The sequence below is a fragment of the Moschus berezovskii genome, chromosome 1, assembly GCF_049115385.1.
Source record: "Moschus berezovskii isolate FMDL1 chromosome 1, NW_MosBer_1.0, whole genome shotgun sequence".
NCBI lineage: Eukaryota > Metazoa > Chordata > Mammalia > Artiodactyla > Moschidae > Moschus > Moschus berezovskii.
The window spans coordinates 41,890,842-41,906,507 of record NC_142460.1 but is presented as its reverse complement, the minus strand read 5'-3'; the positions used below and the strand labels follow the sequence as shown (position 1 = coordinate 41,906,507).

The following is a 15,666-nucleotide window of genomic DNA, read 5'->3' as shown; positions in this document are numbered from 1 at the left end:
AAAGGGACACATTTTCTAACAATGCAACCCTGGAAGCTGACGAGTGAGAATTACTGAGTCCAGTACAAGTTCCCCAAAAGGCAAAGATATTTGGATTCTGCTGAAGGTCCCACTTCCCAGCTGGCCCCTCCCTGCTTTCCTGTTTCCAGCCGCCGCCCAGGCGCGGGTGGGAAGGGCTGGGGAAGGGCTGGGCGGCCGCCGACACGCCTGGGCAGGGCGCTCGCGTCCTTCCACCTTCCAGACGCCGGATTGACAGCCCTCGCTGAAAGCGCTGACAGCCTGGACCTCTCTCCGCTTCCCGGCGCCAGGAGTCCGCGTGGACCATGTTTTCCATCCTGGGGAGATGGGGCGCGAGCGGCTTCTACCAGCGGGTCACCGAGGCGCAGGTAAAGCTCTTCGCTGGAGGAGGGAGAGGCGGGGCGGTTTTCCGGCCAATCTGGGGACGAAGGGCAGTGGGAAGAGCTGACTGTGCAGACCCTGAAACGTGAACTGATGTCTTAGATCCCTGTATGTGTAGTAGTCAAACACACACACACACACACACACACACACACACAGACACAGTCTGAAGAGCTGAGATCTGTCCATGGGATGGTGTGAAACTTCACCGAGCAAGATCTCAGTCAAGGTGGCAGCTGGAGGAGAGAAAGAGGCATCTTTGAAGGGATAAGTGCCCGCCCCCCACCCGTGTAAACAGAAATGAGCATTTGAGAAAAGAATGAATGGACCAGACTTCCACTGCAGGAGTAGAGGGTGGGATGGAATTCTACAGCCAAAGGTAGAGCCCGATAAAACCACAGGAAGAGATCCGGGATAAATAAACTCTGTCAACTGACATAATATTGAGAACCCGAGGCCTGGGGCGAATCCAGAAACTGCGGACATTTGACTGTGTCTTGCTCCCCCGGCACCCTATCCCTGCCCCCACGCTGTGACAACACGTGCTTCTTCTACAATGGAAGTCATGTGCCATGAACTCTGCTGTTGTATGCCGGCCTGTGTACTAAGCCGCTTCAGTCGTGTCCTCTGACTGACTCTCTGCGACCCCATAGACTGTAGCCTGCCAGGCTCCTCTGTCCATGGACTTCTCCAAGCAAGAATACTGGAGGTGGTTGCCATTTCCTTCTCCAAGGGGGCTTCCCGACCCAGGGATGGAACCCACCTCTGTTGCATCTCCTACATTGGCAGGCTGGTTCTTTACCACCAGCCCCACCTGGGAAGTCCAGTTCCCAAAAATATCTTACTTGCTTTACTTCTCATCACTACACAAAAGCGGTCTTAGAAATAGGCCTAACACACTTAGATTTGTAGTACTTAAAAAGGAAGAAAAAAAATTTCAGATCCAGAGGATCTTGTTCTCATCCTGGCTTTTGTTAGTAACTCCAAGTGTCAAATAAATAAGACAGTCTGCAGGCTCCACCGTCCCTGGGATTCTCCAGGCAAGAACACTGAGTGGGTTGCCATTTCCTTCTCCATATGAAACTATGAATTTCTTTAAAAGTAGGATAAATTATATGTACTCTTTTAAATCTATAAAATATAGGTATTAAATAAGTCCCTTAAAATGCGCAAGAGCTCCACTAGGACAATATACCTTTTGTGGTTTTTTTGGTTTGTTTTTTTAACTTTAGACATGTCAGGCTTAATCAGGCAAACTGGTTTAACATCATCAGCCTAACCTCAGAGGTGGCCAATTACACACCTGAATTACAAACAGGTGTGGTGGGAAATTATAAACTCAAACAATTTCTTCACCCCAAATTCGAGTAGACTCTTCCTTTAAGATTCCAACCATGTTTATTTCCTTGACTATTACTTTAGGTCAATTGCTTTTTGGACCAAGAATCCATTTAGAAAAGATTGAAAATATTCATTTAAATAGCATTTTCTGTTACTTCTATGACACCAAGCTTTTTGTTTTTTGTTGTTTTAAGTTGATGGCTTTCAGGCATGTTGAAAACCTTGTATGATTCTATTTCAATTGCTTAGACTGTATTTTTTACATAGTAGATCTCAGATAAAAATCCCAGCCTAATCTATAAACCAAAAACATGACTTTCTGTTTGAGTTTCTAGGGCTGGCATAATGACATATAAATAGAAAACCTCTTAAAATTTTATTGGTGGTGATTAACATTAATTCATTCACATATTTATTCATGTAAAACATTTTATGAGCTGGACCCTGGGAATATTAAAAAGCAGAGACATTACTTTGCTAACAAAGGTCCATCTAGTCAAAGCTATGGTTTTTCCAGTGGTCTTGTATAGATGTGAGAGTTGGACTACAAAGAAAGCTGAGCACCAAAGAATTGATGCTTTTGAACTGTGGTGTTGGAGAAGACTCTTGAGAGTCCCTTGGACTGCAAGAAGATCCAACTAGTCCATCCTAAAAGAGATCAGTCCTGAGTGTTCATTGGAAGGACTGATGCTGAAGCTGAAACTCCAATACTTTGGCCACCTGATGAGAAGAACTGACTCATTTGAAAAGACCCTGATGCTGGGAAAGATTGAAGGTGGGAAGAGAAGGGGACGACAGAGAATGAGATGGTTGGATGTCATCACCAACTCAATGGATATGAGTTTGAGTGAACTCTGGGAGTTGATGATGGACAGGGAGGCCTGGCGTGTTGCAGTTCATGGGGTCGCAAAGAGTCAGACACGACTGAGCGACTGAACTGAATTGAATTGAAACTTAGTAGTTTCTACCCTTTAGAGAAGATAAGTTTGGAAGGAAAAAGTACCTGTAGGCAAATTATTGGGTAGTCAGGTACGAGTGAGGGTAAATTCAAGGAGAACAAGTCTGAAGAGCCTTTACATCTCACGTAAGGAATTTGTTGAGTTTGCTTTGGTAACACAGAACAAGAAATTGAGACTTGGAGGTAGGGATGGGAGGAAAAGAATCACTAACGGCAATACATCCTCCAGAGGATTCAAGCACAAGTAAGATTTAGCCAGCAGAAGTGAAGTACAAGGAAGCAGACAAGAAGAAAGGGGTTTCTAAGTAGCAGCAGACAGTAGCAGCACATAACAGGTAGGGCTGAGGGTGTAGAATTATGACCTGAAAATAAAATGAACTTACTGGGTTCAGTTCAAAGTCTTATGCTTCTCAGTTGGAGGACCTTGGCCAAGTTTATTTTTTAAACTCTGGGCCTTTGTTTCCTCTTCTGTTAAGTTGGGTTGACAAAAATATTCCCACCACTAAGACATATTATAGTTAATAATACATATATTTACAACATAATCTGGCACATAATAAGCAATTGAAAAACCTAAGTTCAAAAAAGCCTAAGTCCCTTTTGCTTTCTAGATTGTTTTCCTTCTCTGTAAGACTTCCTGTATAGGCATTTTTCCATATCTTCCTTCACTCTTACCAGGATCATTTTCTAATACCCACAAAGGAAGTTCCTGAAGTTAGGGGTTATTAGATATTGTTAACTGTAGCAGTCACACAAACCACATCCTCAGGAGGCTACGTCTCAAGGTTGAACCCAAAGAAGATTGCCAGCAACATGTTTCACTAAATCCTGGACCCAGGTTATGCTGTGGGCTAACCTTCCTGCTCCTCCATCACAATACAAAAGTAACAGGATCACCATTCAAATGAAAATTGCCCATAAGGCCTCCTGGGGGAGGGAATATCAACCCACTCCAGTATTCTTGCCTGGAGAATCCCATGGACAGAGGAGCCTGATGGGCTACAGCCCATGGGGTGGCACAGAGTCAGACATGACTTAAGTGACAGCACAGCCAGCAGCATGACATTAATATTAAGGCATGTTTACAGGATGCCTAGTATATGCCCAGTGCTAGATCAGTACAAAGATAATAATAAAAAAAAAAAAAACAGGCTTTTTGGAAAACAAAAGCCTGTAATAGGCTTGGGGAGATGAAAGAAATGAGAAATCATTTGATATCAGGTCTGCAGAGGAAGTGGTGTCAGCGAGAACAGGTGACTTGAAAGGACTGCAGAATGTCCAGTGGAGAGGCTGGGAGTGAATTCAAACACTGAAGGAAACTCACAGAATTGTCATATCCTTGTTTTCAACATAAATGTTGCTTTGCAGCAATAGGTTGATAGTAAACTCAGTGAGATCCATGCTATGAATTCAGCAATTATTTACTGAGAAGCCATTTGTACATTCTCGGTACTTGATAGGATTTAATTACCTCTACTAGATATTTTGCCTGCCTGATATTTCTTCTGGAAGGTAAATATGTTTGGAATTCACTGTAATAACTTCAGTATAAGATGCCTGAAAATGAAGTGAAGTCGCTCAGTCGTGTCCAACTCTTTGCAATCCCATGGACTGTAGTCTACCAGGCTTCTCTGTCCATGGGTTTTTCCAGGCAAGAGTACTGGAGTGGGTTGCCATTTCCTTCTCCAGGGGATCTTCCTGACCCAAGGATTGAACCCAGGTCTCCTGCATTGCAGGCAGATGCTTTACCCTCTGAGCCACAAGGGAAGCCCATCTAATGAGGCTGTTTATTTACCAGAGCACTCAAAGAACCTTGTATAAGTTGCTTTCACATGAATGAAAAGTGGACCTAGAGCAGATGTCAAATACCCAGTCCTTGGCCTGCTAAAGCAACCTTGTCTACTAGCTCTGCAAAACTTTGACCCTGAAAAGAAAGCTTTTTTATTTAGCTGAGGATTCCCTGGCCCAGCTGGATCATGGCCTCAATTGGGTTAGCTTGGCCAATCTCTGCTGAGCTCTTTCAGACATGGACTGTCAGCTGGAGAGTTGGCTGGTGGCTGGATAATGTAGGACCAATGTCCTCGTATGTTGGGCAATCTTCAAGCTGCTGGTCAGGATGATGGGCTGTCAGATGAGAGCCTCATTTCTACTTCATATGGTCTATCACCCTCCAGGAGGCTAGCTTGGGCTCAGTCACATGGTGTACTCAGGGTACAAGCATAGCCAGCCTTTTGAAGCTAAGAGCTGGAGTTCTCTTAACATCACTGCTGTTGCATTCTCATAATCCAAACAAAAAACAATGCTAGCCCAGATTCAAGGAGTGGAAAATAGAATCAGTCTCTTGATGGGAAAAGCTGCAAAGTATTTGCAGCCATTTGCAGTTGGGCACAGAAATATGTGTATTTTTGATGTGAATATGATCTTCACATTGGTGGCGAAGTATCAAATTGGCAACTCCCTATAAAATAAAATGTGACCACTGAGTTAATCAGAGAGTTTTCACACATTTTCCTCACTGATATATGTACTAATTTTCCAAATAATGTGTTTGATAGCAAGATTTATGACAACATCATAGTTCCCTTGATGGCGTGGTTGTTTTGGGCCACTGTGTGATAAATGTTTTACTTTTGTCACAGCATTTATTTCTTGAATCAACAGTGTAAGGATATATAGCAATTTGTTAAAATACAGTTGACCCTTGAATAACACAAAGGTTAAAGGTGCCAAATCTCCTCAAACTAAAAAATCTGCATGTAATTTATAGTCAGCCTTTCACGTATGTGGGATTCCCAGGTATCTCAGTGGTAAAGAATTTGCCTGCCAATGCAAGAGACACAGGAGATGCAGGTTTGGTCCCTGGGTCAGGAAGTTCCCCTGGATAAAGAAATGTCAACCCACTTCAGTATTCTTGCCAGGGAAGTCCCATGAACAGAGGAGCCTAGAGGGCTACAGTTCATGGGGTTGCAAAGAACTGGACATGACTGAGCACACACACATGCTCATTCCATATATGTGGTTCCTCCGTATCTAAAGTTCCTCATCCATGGGTTCAACCAATCCATGATTGTGTGGTAATAAAAAAAAAATCCAAATATAAGTGAACCCATGCAATTCAAACCCATGTTCTTCAAGGGTCAACTATATATACATATATATGTATATATATAGTTGTTGTTTAGTCGATAAGTTGTATCTGACTCTTTGATCCCATGGACTATAGCCTGCCAGGCTCCTCTGCCCATGGGATTTTCCAAGCAAGAATGCTGGAGTGGATTGCCATTTCCTTCTTCATATATATCTGTATACACGCACGCACACACACACACACACACACACATATATGCAATGATTTATAGTGTATCATTTGCTATAACTCAGAGAACAGATTTGGAGTATCATGCTTTCTCATCTTTAATCAGAATATTTTGCTGTGAAAAATGAAAATCCCTCAGTCATCTCCCACTCTCAGCAACCCCATGGACTGTAGCTTGCCAGGTTCCTCTGTCCATGGAATTCTCCAGGCAAGAATACTGGAGTGGGTAGCCATTCCCTTCTTCAGGGGATCTTTCCAACCCAGGGATCGGATCCAGGTCTCCAACATTGCAGATGGATTCTTTACTGTCTGAGCCAACAGGGAAGCCCAAAATACTGGAGTGAGTAGCTTATCTCTTCTCCAGTGGATCTTCCCAACCCAGGAATCAAACTGGGGTCTCCTGCATTGCAGGCAGATTCTTTAGTCACTAAGTCTTCTCTGACTTTTTGTGACCCCATCAACTGTAGCCTACCAGGCTCCTCTGTCCATGGGATTTCCCAGCCAAGGATACTGGAGTAGGTTGCCATTTCCTACTCCAAGAATATTTTGCTGTTCAGGGTGAAATATTGTTTCATTCTTCGAGAATAATAATTTTTTTTAAATGTAGTAAACAGTTTATGAATATGAAATCAGAACTGGATTAGAGAGGATTAATGCAAAATTGTTAAATATGGGACAGTTTCTAACAGTTCAATTTAATTTTGTGATTAGTTTAACTTTGTAAAAATAGAGATTGATGCTGACCTTAAAAAAATGTAAGATTATTGCTTTTGAGACCTTCTCTTGTAAACCCCTCTTCTTTTGGTCAAATTTATCAGGTCAATGGAAAGAGTATTATGGAAATACTATAACCTTCCCAAATAATATATAATTGTGATAATGTGTAACTATGTATGTATACATGCATTTATACAAATTATGTAATTAAGCATTTACACAGAAGTGAGTAAACCAAATGCCTATTATATTCTATTATTTTCCTATTTATCAGAAGAAAGATAAAACTATTTTTCACTTAGCAATTAAATATTTTAAATTTAGCTTATATTGTGCATGCTAAGTCATGTCAGTTGTGTCCAACTCTGTGCAACCCTATAGACAGCAGCCCAACAGGCTCCCCCATCCCTAGGATTCTCCAGGCAAGAACCCTGGAGTGGGTTGCCATTTCCTTCTCCAATGCATGAAAGTGAAAAGTGAAAGTGAAGTAGCTCAGTCGTGTCTGACTCTTTGCAACCCCATGGACTGCAGCCTACCAGGCTCCTTAGTCCATGGGAGTTTCCAGGCAAGAGTACTGGAGTGGGGTGCCATTGCCTTCTCCGTATATTGTACATATATATAAGCTAAATTATGTATTTATATATATGCATGTGTATACATACATATATACACAGTCATTTTAGTTTGAGAAGCTATATATATATATACATATATATGTGTGGTGATTCATATGTAGAGAGAGATAGAAAAAGAAGAAATAATAGGACATTTTGGAATAATTTTCCTTTTCTACATGGTTTCTTGAAAGTGAAAGAGGAGAGTGAAAAAGTTGGCTTAAAGCTCAACATCCAGAAAACTAAGATCATGGCATCTGATCCCATTGCTTCATGGGAAATAGATGGGGAAACAGTGTAAGCAGTGTCAGACTTTATTTTTATGGGCTCCAAAATCACTGCATACAGTGATTGCAGCCATGAAATTAGAAGACGCTTACTCCTTGGAAAGAAAGTTATGACCAACCTAGATAGCATATTAAAAACAGAGATATTACTTTGCCAACAAAGGTCCATCTAGTCAAGGCTATGGTTTTTCCCGTGGTCATGTATGGATGTGAGAGTTGGACTGTGAAGAAAGCTGAGCACCGAAGAATTGATGCTTTTGAACTGTGGTGCTGGTGAAGACTCTTGGGAGTCCCTTGGACTGCAAGGAGATCCAACCAGTCCATTCTACAGGAGATCAGTCCTGGGTGTTCATTGGAAGGACTGATGCTAAAGCTGAAACTCTAATACTTTGGCCATCTCATGTGAAGAGTTGACTCACTGGAAAAGACTCTGATGCTGGGAGGGATTGGGGGCAGGAGGAGAAGGGGACGACAGAGGATGAGATGGCTGGATGGCATCACCGACTCGATGGACATGAGTTTGAGTGAACTCTGGGAGTTGGTGATGGACAGGGAGGCCTGGTGTGCTGTGATTCATGGGGTCGCAGAGTCGGACACGACTGAGCGACTGAACTGAACTAAACTGAACTGATGTAAAAGCCATAATATGAGAAGAAATCTTGATTTTCCATTGTCCAAGGATATCTTAATTGTATTACTTAAAGATTATGTTATCACTATAGTTGAAATATAAGTTATTTCATGTTTACTTTCCACTTACTGACAAAGATATTTCAAATGTAAAATAAAGGCATTTTCTTCATATACTAGCTGTTATTTATTTATTTTAGAGATGCAGTCCAGAGAAAAGTGCTTCATTCTTCAGTAAGATGACCTATTCCTGGTTTAGCAGGTAAGAATTTTACTAATTTATCTGTAATGTAACACATTGAGGAAAATTCTGAGTGAAATGACACTTACATGTTATTCCTTTAATAGAAGCATGTATATTTTTATGAAATAACTTTAGAAAGGTTTTCTTCTCTTATGATTTATTCCAAAAACATCACAAATAGTAAGATATAAAATAGGTCCACAGATAAGACTGTTAATATTCCTGCAATATGGCTGCCCATTTATAGTATTTCTATCCCTGTTAGCACTAGGAAGTGAAAATGAACCCATACATTTACATATATATGGGGCTTCCCTGGTGGCTCAGTGGTAAAGAATCTGCCTGCAGTGCAAGAGACCTGGGTTCAATCCCTGGGTTGGGAAGATCTCCTGGAGGAGGGCATGGCAACCCACTCTAGTACTCTTGTCTGGAGAATTCCATGGACAGAGGAGCCTGGTGGGCTACCGTCCATAGGCTCACACACGTATATATACACATATATGTTTAATCATCATGTATCTGCTATTTACCCATTTTATATATTTTATTTCATGTAATTTTCGCCTAAGTTCTATGCGATAGGCGTTTACAGAGAGGACATTTGAGGCTCAAGGAGAGGGAAGCCAGTTAGGCTTGATATCCAGGTAGGAGATACCTAGGTAGGAGGAGCAGACTGACCTGATGTTAGAAGTCAGTTTGAGTTCATGTTTCAAGCTTTCTTTGTTCTGTTTTGTTATTCTACTTTGCTCTCGTTTATACTTATCTGTGTAGTGTAGCATTAGTCACTCAGTTGTGTCTGACTCTTGCGACCAAATGGACTGTATCTTACCAGGCTCCTCTATCCATAGAATTCTCCAGGCAAGAATACTGGTGGTGGTGGTTTAGTCACTAAGTCATGTCCAACTCTTGAGACACCACGGACTGAGACCCTACCAGGCTCCTCTGTCCATGGGATTTTCCAGGCAAGAATACTGGAGTGGGTTGCCATTTCCTTCTCCAGGGGATCTTCCTGACCCAGGACTCAAACCCAGGTCTCCTGACTGAGCTGCAAGGGCAACTCAAGAATACTGGAGTGGGTTGCTCAGATGGTAAGGAATCTGCCTGCAACACAGGAGACCTGGATTTGATCCCTGAATCAGGAAATCCTCTGGAGAAGGAAAGGGCAAGAATATTGGAGTGGGTTGCCATTTCCTTCTTCAGAGGATTTCCTGACCCAGGGATCAAACCAAGGTCTCCGGCCTTGCAGGCAAACTCCTTACCATCTGAGTCATCTATTCTGCTTTTTGCTGAAAATTCTCTCATTTGTACTTATTTATACTCCTATTAAAACACACACACAATCATTTTGTAAGGCATATAATGTGGTTTATCTTACAGAATAATTTATAATATGTGATGAGGGTTTTAACACAAGAATAAAATCATATTGAATGAGGAGAGTTCATTTTTTTCTAATTTTATACATTCAACAACTTTCTTAATGTTTTCTCCTATAACAGAAAGTTTATGATAATATGAAACTAAATTTATCATTCTAACTTAATGCCCCTTACTCTATATTGGTAGAAACAAAATTGCCCAATTTGATCTACAAATATTCAGTTCAGTTCAGTTCAGTCGCTTAGTCATGTCCGACTCTTTGTGACCCCATGAATCACAGCACGCCAGGCCTCCCTGTCCATCACCAACTCCCAGAGTTCACTCAAACTCACATCCATCGAGTCGGTGATGCCATCCAGCCATCTCATTCTCTGTCGTCCCCTTTTCCTCCTGCTCCCAATTCCTCCCAGCATCAGAGTCTTTTCCAGTGAGTCAACTCTTCGCGTGAGGTGGCCAAAGTATTAGAGTTTCAGCTTTAGCATCAGTCCTTCCAATGAACACCCAGGATTGATCTCCTTTAGAATGGACTGGTTGGATCTCCTTGCAGTCCAAGGGACTCTCAAGAGTCTTCTCCAACACCACAGTTCAAAAGCATCAATTCTTTGGTGCTCAGCTTTCTTCACAGTCCAACTCTCACATCCATATATGACCACTGGAAAAACCTTGACTAGAAGGACCTTTGTTGGCAAAGTAATGTCTCTGCTTTTTAATATGCTATCTAGGTTGGTCATAACTTTCCTTCCAAAGAGTAAGTGTCTTTTAATTTCATGGCTGCAATCACCATCTGCAGTGATTTTGGAGCCCCAAAAAATAAAGTCTGACACTGTTTCCACTGTTTCCCCATCTATTTCCCATGAAGTGATGGGACCAGATGCCATGATCTTAGTTTTCTGAATGTTGAGCTTTAAGCCAACTTTTTAACTCTCCTCTTTCACTTTCATCAAGAGGTTTTTAGTTCCTCTTCACTTTCTGCCATAAAGGTGGTGTCATCTGCATATCTGAGGTTATTGATACAGGTTAGGCAAAAAGTTCATTCGGATTTTTCTGTAAGATAGTATGAAAAAATCTGAATGAACTTTTTGGCTAACCCAATGTGTTTTTAAGAGTAGATGAATGCTTTAAAAAAAAAAATGTTTTTTGTATGCTAGATGTCCTACATTATGCTAACCTTTGAAAATGCAGAGATAAATGATCTAGAAATTGTCTTCCAGGAATTCATAATATAATTAAAAACAATTAAAAAGTACACTATCAATTACACAAAAAGGCAGCCTAAGCATGATGGAGAAACACAATTTTCAGAAATGTCATTTAACCAAGTTTGCATAATTGGGAATGTTTCACAAGTGATTAATGCCTTAACCCAACATTTAAAAAGTATAGGGGTGAGCCAAAGTGGCATTCCCAGTTGAGCAAACACCATATACAAATCATGGAGGCAGGGGAGAACTGACCCTTCCACATTGGTATGTCAAGAGATCAAGTTGAAAGGACAGATCAGTCAGAGTTCTCTAGGATATCCTGAAGATAGTGAGAAGCCACTGAAGGATTTTAAATAGAGAGTGACATACGATTTGCACTTCAGAAAATCACCTGTGCAATTCTGTGGATATATGTAGGAGATGAAAATGGAGAGAGACTGGTTAGGAGGCTCTTTGGATATCCTGGTAGATTTATGGTTACCACGAGAACCATAGTAATGATAAACATGATGAACAGGAAGGAATAAATTCAAGAGCTATTTAAGAGAAAGAGTTGATTGAAAGAGGAGATTGAAGTACTGGGGAAAGTGCTGAATAACGTTGGGTTTCTGGGTCGGATAACTGAGAGTTTCAGATATTGTGAAAATTTGTGAATTCAGTTTAGCGAAGTTTCAATTTCTGGTGGCTGACTCATCCCCATTAAAAAAAACCTTACACATGCTGGAGATGTAGATCTCAGGCTTACAGATGTGGATTTGAAATTCATTGACTGTAGATCTGTAGCCATGAATGTCATTGAGATCAAGCAGGAGAGTCTATTTAACAAACAGTGTATTGGGAATCCTCAGGATTTAAACAGTAAGAGGGGGGAGAGTCTACAAAGGAAGCTAAGTATTCAGAACGTAAGAGACAAGCCAAAGAAAGAGTGTGACTGGAAGCTAGGGAAGCTGTCAAAAACGGAAAAAATGTTAAGTGACCAATAGGACCAAGTACTGAAAATTAAAATAAGAAATGAACATTCTCCATTGAATTTGGCAATGTAAAAATTATTGGTGTCTTTATGAAAGTTGTTGAAGTAGGAAACTGATATACTCGATAAGCAAATAATTAGGCAAAGTTGAATTATGATAAAAATTCTGAGTTATACAAATCTATGAATCACTTAAAGAGGATTGCAGAAATTTTATGACAATATGCTATATTAAATTATGCACTAGAAAAAAATAAAGTTTAAATGGAAAATATGTAAATGTGGACTATTGACAGTTAATGATTTTGGTTTTTCAAATTTGTGCGTGTTTAGATATGTTTTTCAAACCTGAGTTCTGTCTCATCCATGAATTGAGAATAAGAGTGATGTCTACACTGGATTTAAAATTTTCAGACTGTCATTTTTAAGTCACAAGCTAACAGAATTTAAATGATGCAAATAATTTTAAGTAAGTGTACTTTAAAAACTTTTATTATCAAGCTATATGCATTTTGGCAAATGAAAACAATATGCATTTATGTTAAATATTACAAACACAATTTTAGGAGGCATGAAGTATGAAGCTGAAATTAAATTTAATATCAAATAAAACAGCAAAATTTAAACTATAGCAACTCAATATCTTGAAGTCTATATTTTAGATCTAACAACCAATAAGCTACAATTTTTGAATATCACATTTATTTTCTGTTTAATTCTCACATGTCGGAACTAGATAGAAAATATTTTCATGGCATGCCATTATCTGAAGCTATCATTGGCATTAAACTAATGTGGTTGCTTATCTGGTGATGAAACAATTGCAGCTGAATCATAGCTATTGTTAAGAGAATGTCTCTTTCAAGACACTGGTTAATTGTGTTCTCAGATCTGTTCTTTGAGTTACAGAATGAAGTCAGAAATTATTTCCTAGGCCAAATTCAAGCTCCCCTAATTATATGAATAATTTGATTAGAATTTGTTCAGATGATGCAAATGATTAGGAAATTATATGCTTATGAGCCTTAATTCCTAAGGCAGTAGCTGTCTAAATCATGTTGATGATTAATAATTGTGAAGGCTTTATTAGCAAATATAATCTGTCATCAGTGTATAATAATCATGGTCATAGAATGATCCCCTTGACATACATGGAAAAATCTAGTTAAAATTTTTATAGTTCACAATTGAATTATTTTAACTGGGGATACACTATTCAATCTGTCCTACCTTTTCCTCACATAGTAGTAAAATTGGTACATTACCTGACTTTGTCTCATCCTAAGGATTTTGTACCAACTGACACCTTGCCCTTTCCCGTTACACAATCACCCCTTTCCAGAAATGTTTAAAGAGATGATTAGCAATAATGAGGGGTTCCCTGGTGGCTCAGACGGTAAAGAATCTGCCTGCAATATGGAAGACCCAAGTTCGATTCCTGGGTCAGAAAGTTATCCCCCGGAGAAGGGAATGGCTACCCACTCCACTATTCTTGCCTGCAGACTCTCCTGGACAGAGGAGCCTGATGGACTGCAGTCCATAGGGTCGCAAAAAAGTCAGAAACAACTGAAGTGACTTAGCAGACACAGCACAGCAATAATGAAATTGACAGTGCTGCCATATATCTATACGTTCCAAGTATTTCAATTATTACTCATCTGAAAAATGTATATTTCCTCTCACCCTGTTAGCCAACTGCCACCGGTTTACTACCATTAATATCGGTTGGATAAGATATTTATGCACACTTGTTAATGTTAAATACACCCAAGACTCTCTCTAATGTAACAAAAATGAATGCACAGTGGAAATATTACATTTAATGACATTGTCTGCCTTTAGGTAGGTAAGTACTGGTATATATCACATTTAAAACCTGTGACCAGTCCCTAGAGTTCCTGCTGTTTAACAGCTGATAAAAATGATTGCTCTACATGCTTTAGAGAGTTGTCCTTTGAAAAAAGTATATCAGTCTATAAAAAACCACGATGCTTCTATGTACCTTTATTACTGCCTAAGGACTAAAGTCCACAGGTTTGTGGGATCTGGTGCATTTCATTGTTGGGAGGGTCAACTCTTGGTCCAAGAAGCTTCCCAAAAGCTTCTTTATCAATTGATTTAAAGAAGCACCACTTCCTCTTCTCCTGGATTCTTATGTGTAAAAGTTAGACCCAGAAGAGAGCAGAAGAGGTGGAAGAAGCACACACCTGGTAAAAGGGAAGTCACAGCCAAGCCCAAGTACACCACAGTCAATTGGGCTTAAGTGTCACTTTTAGATGCTTCTTTATTTGGAGACAGCATGAAAGCCAGGGGTCACTTATCCCCAAGAACCAAAACTGCTGAGTTTTGCACAGTTCTACCTCACAATGCTGAGGCAGTAAATGTTATTAAAGATGCTTTTGTGAAAATCAATGCAATCTTATTTTGAAAATGAATATTTATTTTGTGGAATGGGATAGAAGAACTTAATATGACATTAAAGTAGTTTATTGCTTAATATGTTTTTAAAAGTGCACTGCAGAAAAATGTCCAGCATATTGAGCCAACAGAAACATGATTACAGAAGGTCCTTTCTTAGTACATTTAAGCTTTTTTGTTAAATATGAATTGTAATATGATGTTAGGTAGTGTGTAATAAAAGTGAAATTGAATCCAGTGGAGACTGGTTACCACAGGATTTAAATCCATTCTGGGGTCAATCAATTCAGATTGTTCAGTGACAAATGACAATAAAAGCAGTTCCAATTTGGGGCAGTGTAATACTTTGTTATGGTCACTTAGACTTATATACTTTATAATGAAAAGAACTGAAGCTGTAGAGTCAGAAGGCTCGGGTTTAAATGGAAGTTTTATTTCTCACCGAACAAGTCATGTCATCAGGCTCAAAACAGAGTGTGTCTGAACTATATGACTTAGGAGTGCTTCACATAACAGAATACTCAAATAATAATAGCTTAAACAGACAGATTAAAAGATTTTTTTTTATGTTATTGGGTAGTACACCAGCCTTTATCCTGCTTCTTCTATCCAGGCTTCTTTCCACTCCATCCTTAGTATTTGGCTATTCACCCATGGTGGCAAAGACGGCTTCTCCATTTCAGACCATCATGTCTTCAGTGCAGGGAGGAAGGAGGAAAGCTCAGGAAAAGGGAGGCAAACATTTTTCTCATTTTGAAGTTTTGTGTCTCCTTTTCTTTTTACTTTTAAAATTTTTTGTGAGGCTGGTGGGATCTCAGTTCCCCCATCAGGGGTTGAACCCTGGTCACAGTAGTGAAAGCCTGGAATCGTAACCACTAGGACACCAGGGAACTCCCTGTTTTGTGTCCTCTTTTTAAATAGAGAGTTCTCTTCAGTAGATCTTTTAAATAGATGTTTTAGCTTTGAAGTGAAAGTATTAGTTGCTCAGTCTTGTCTGACTCTTTACGACCCCATGGATTATAGCCTCTGTCCATGGAATTCTCCAGGCAAGAATACTGGAGCGGGTAGCCATTCTCTCCTCCAGGGGATCTTCCCAACCCAGGGATTGAACCCAGGTCTCCCACATTGAGGGCAGATTCTTCCATCTGAGCCACAGCCTTAACTGACTTACTAATGACAAGCAAATAGTA

At 40.1% G+C, this 15,666-nt stretch overlaps 1 protein-coding gene across 3 annotated transcripts in view; it reads left to right on the top strand.

The window, feature by feature from the left end:
• Nucleotides 1–238: 238 nt before the first annotated feature.
• The window catches only part of LOC129549989 (ATP-binding cassette sub-family C member 1-like), a 108,897-nt gene continuing 93,469 nt past the window's right edge, over nucleotides 239–15,666 (top strand). For all 3 annotated transcript variants that reach the window (XM_088836137.1, XM_055417513.2, XM_088836141.1), the window contains exons 1-2: nucleotides 239–386; nucleotides 8,463–8,524. In XM_088836137.1, the coding sequence (XP_088692263.1) occupies nucleotides 324–386; nucleotides 8,463–8,524 (125 nt within the window). In that variant the 5' untranslated portion in view covers nucleotides 239–323. The remainder of the gene's footprint in view (nucleotides 387–8,462; nucleotides 8,525–15,666) is intronic.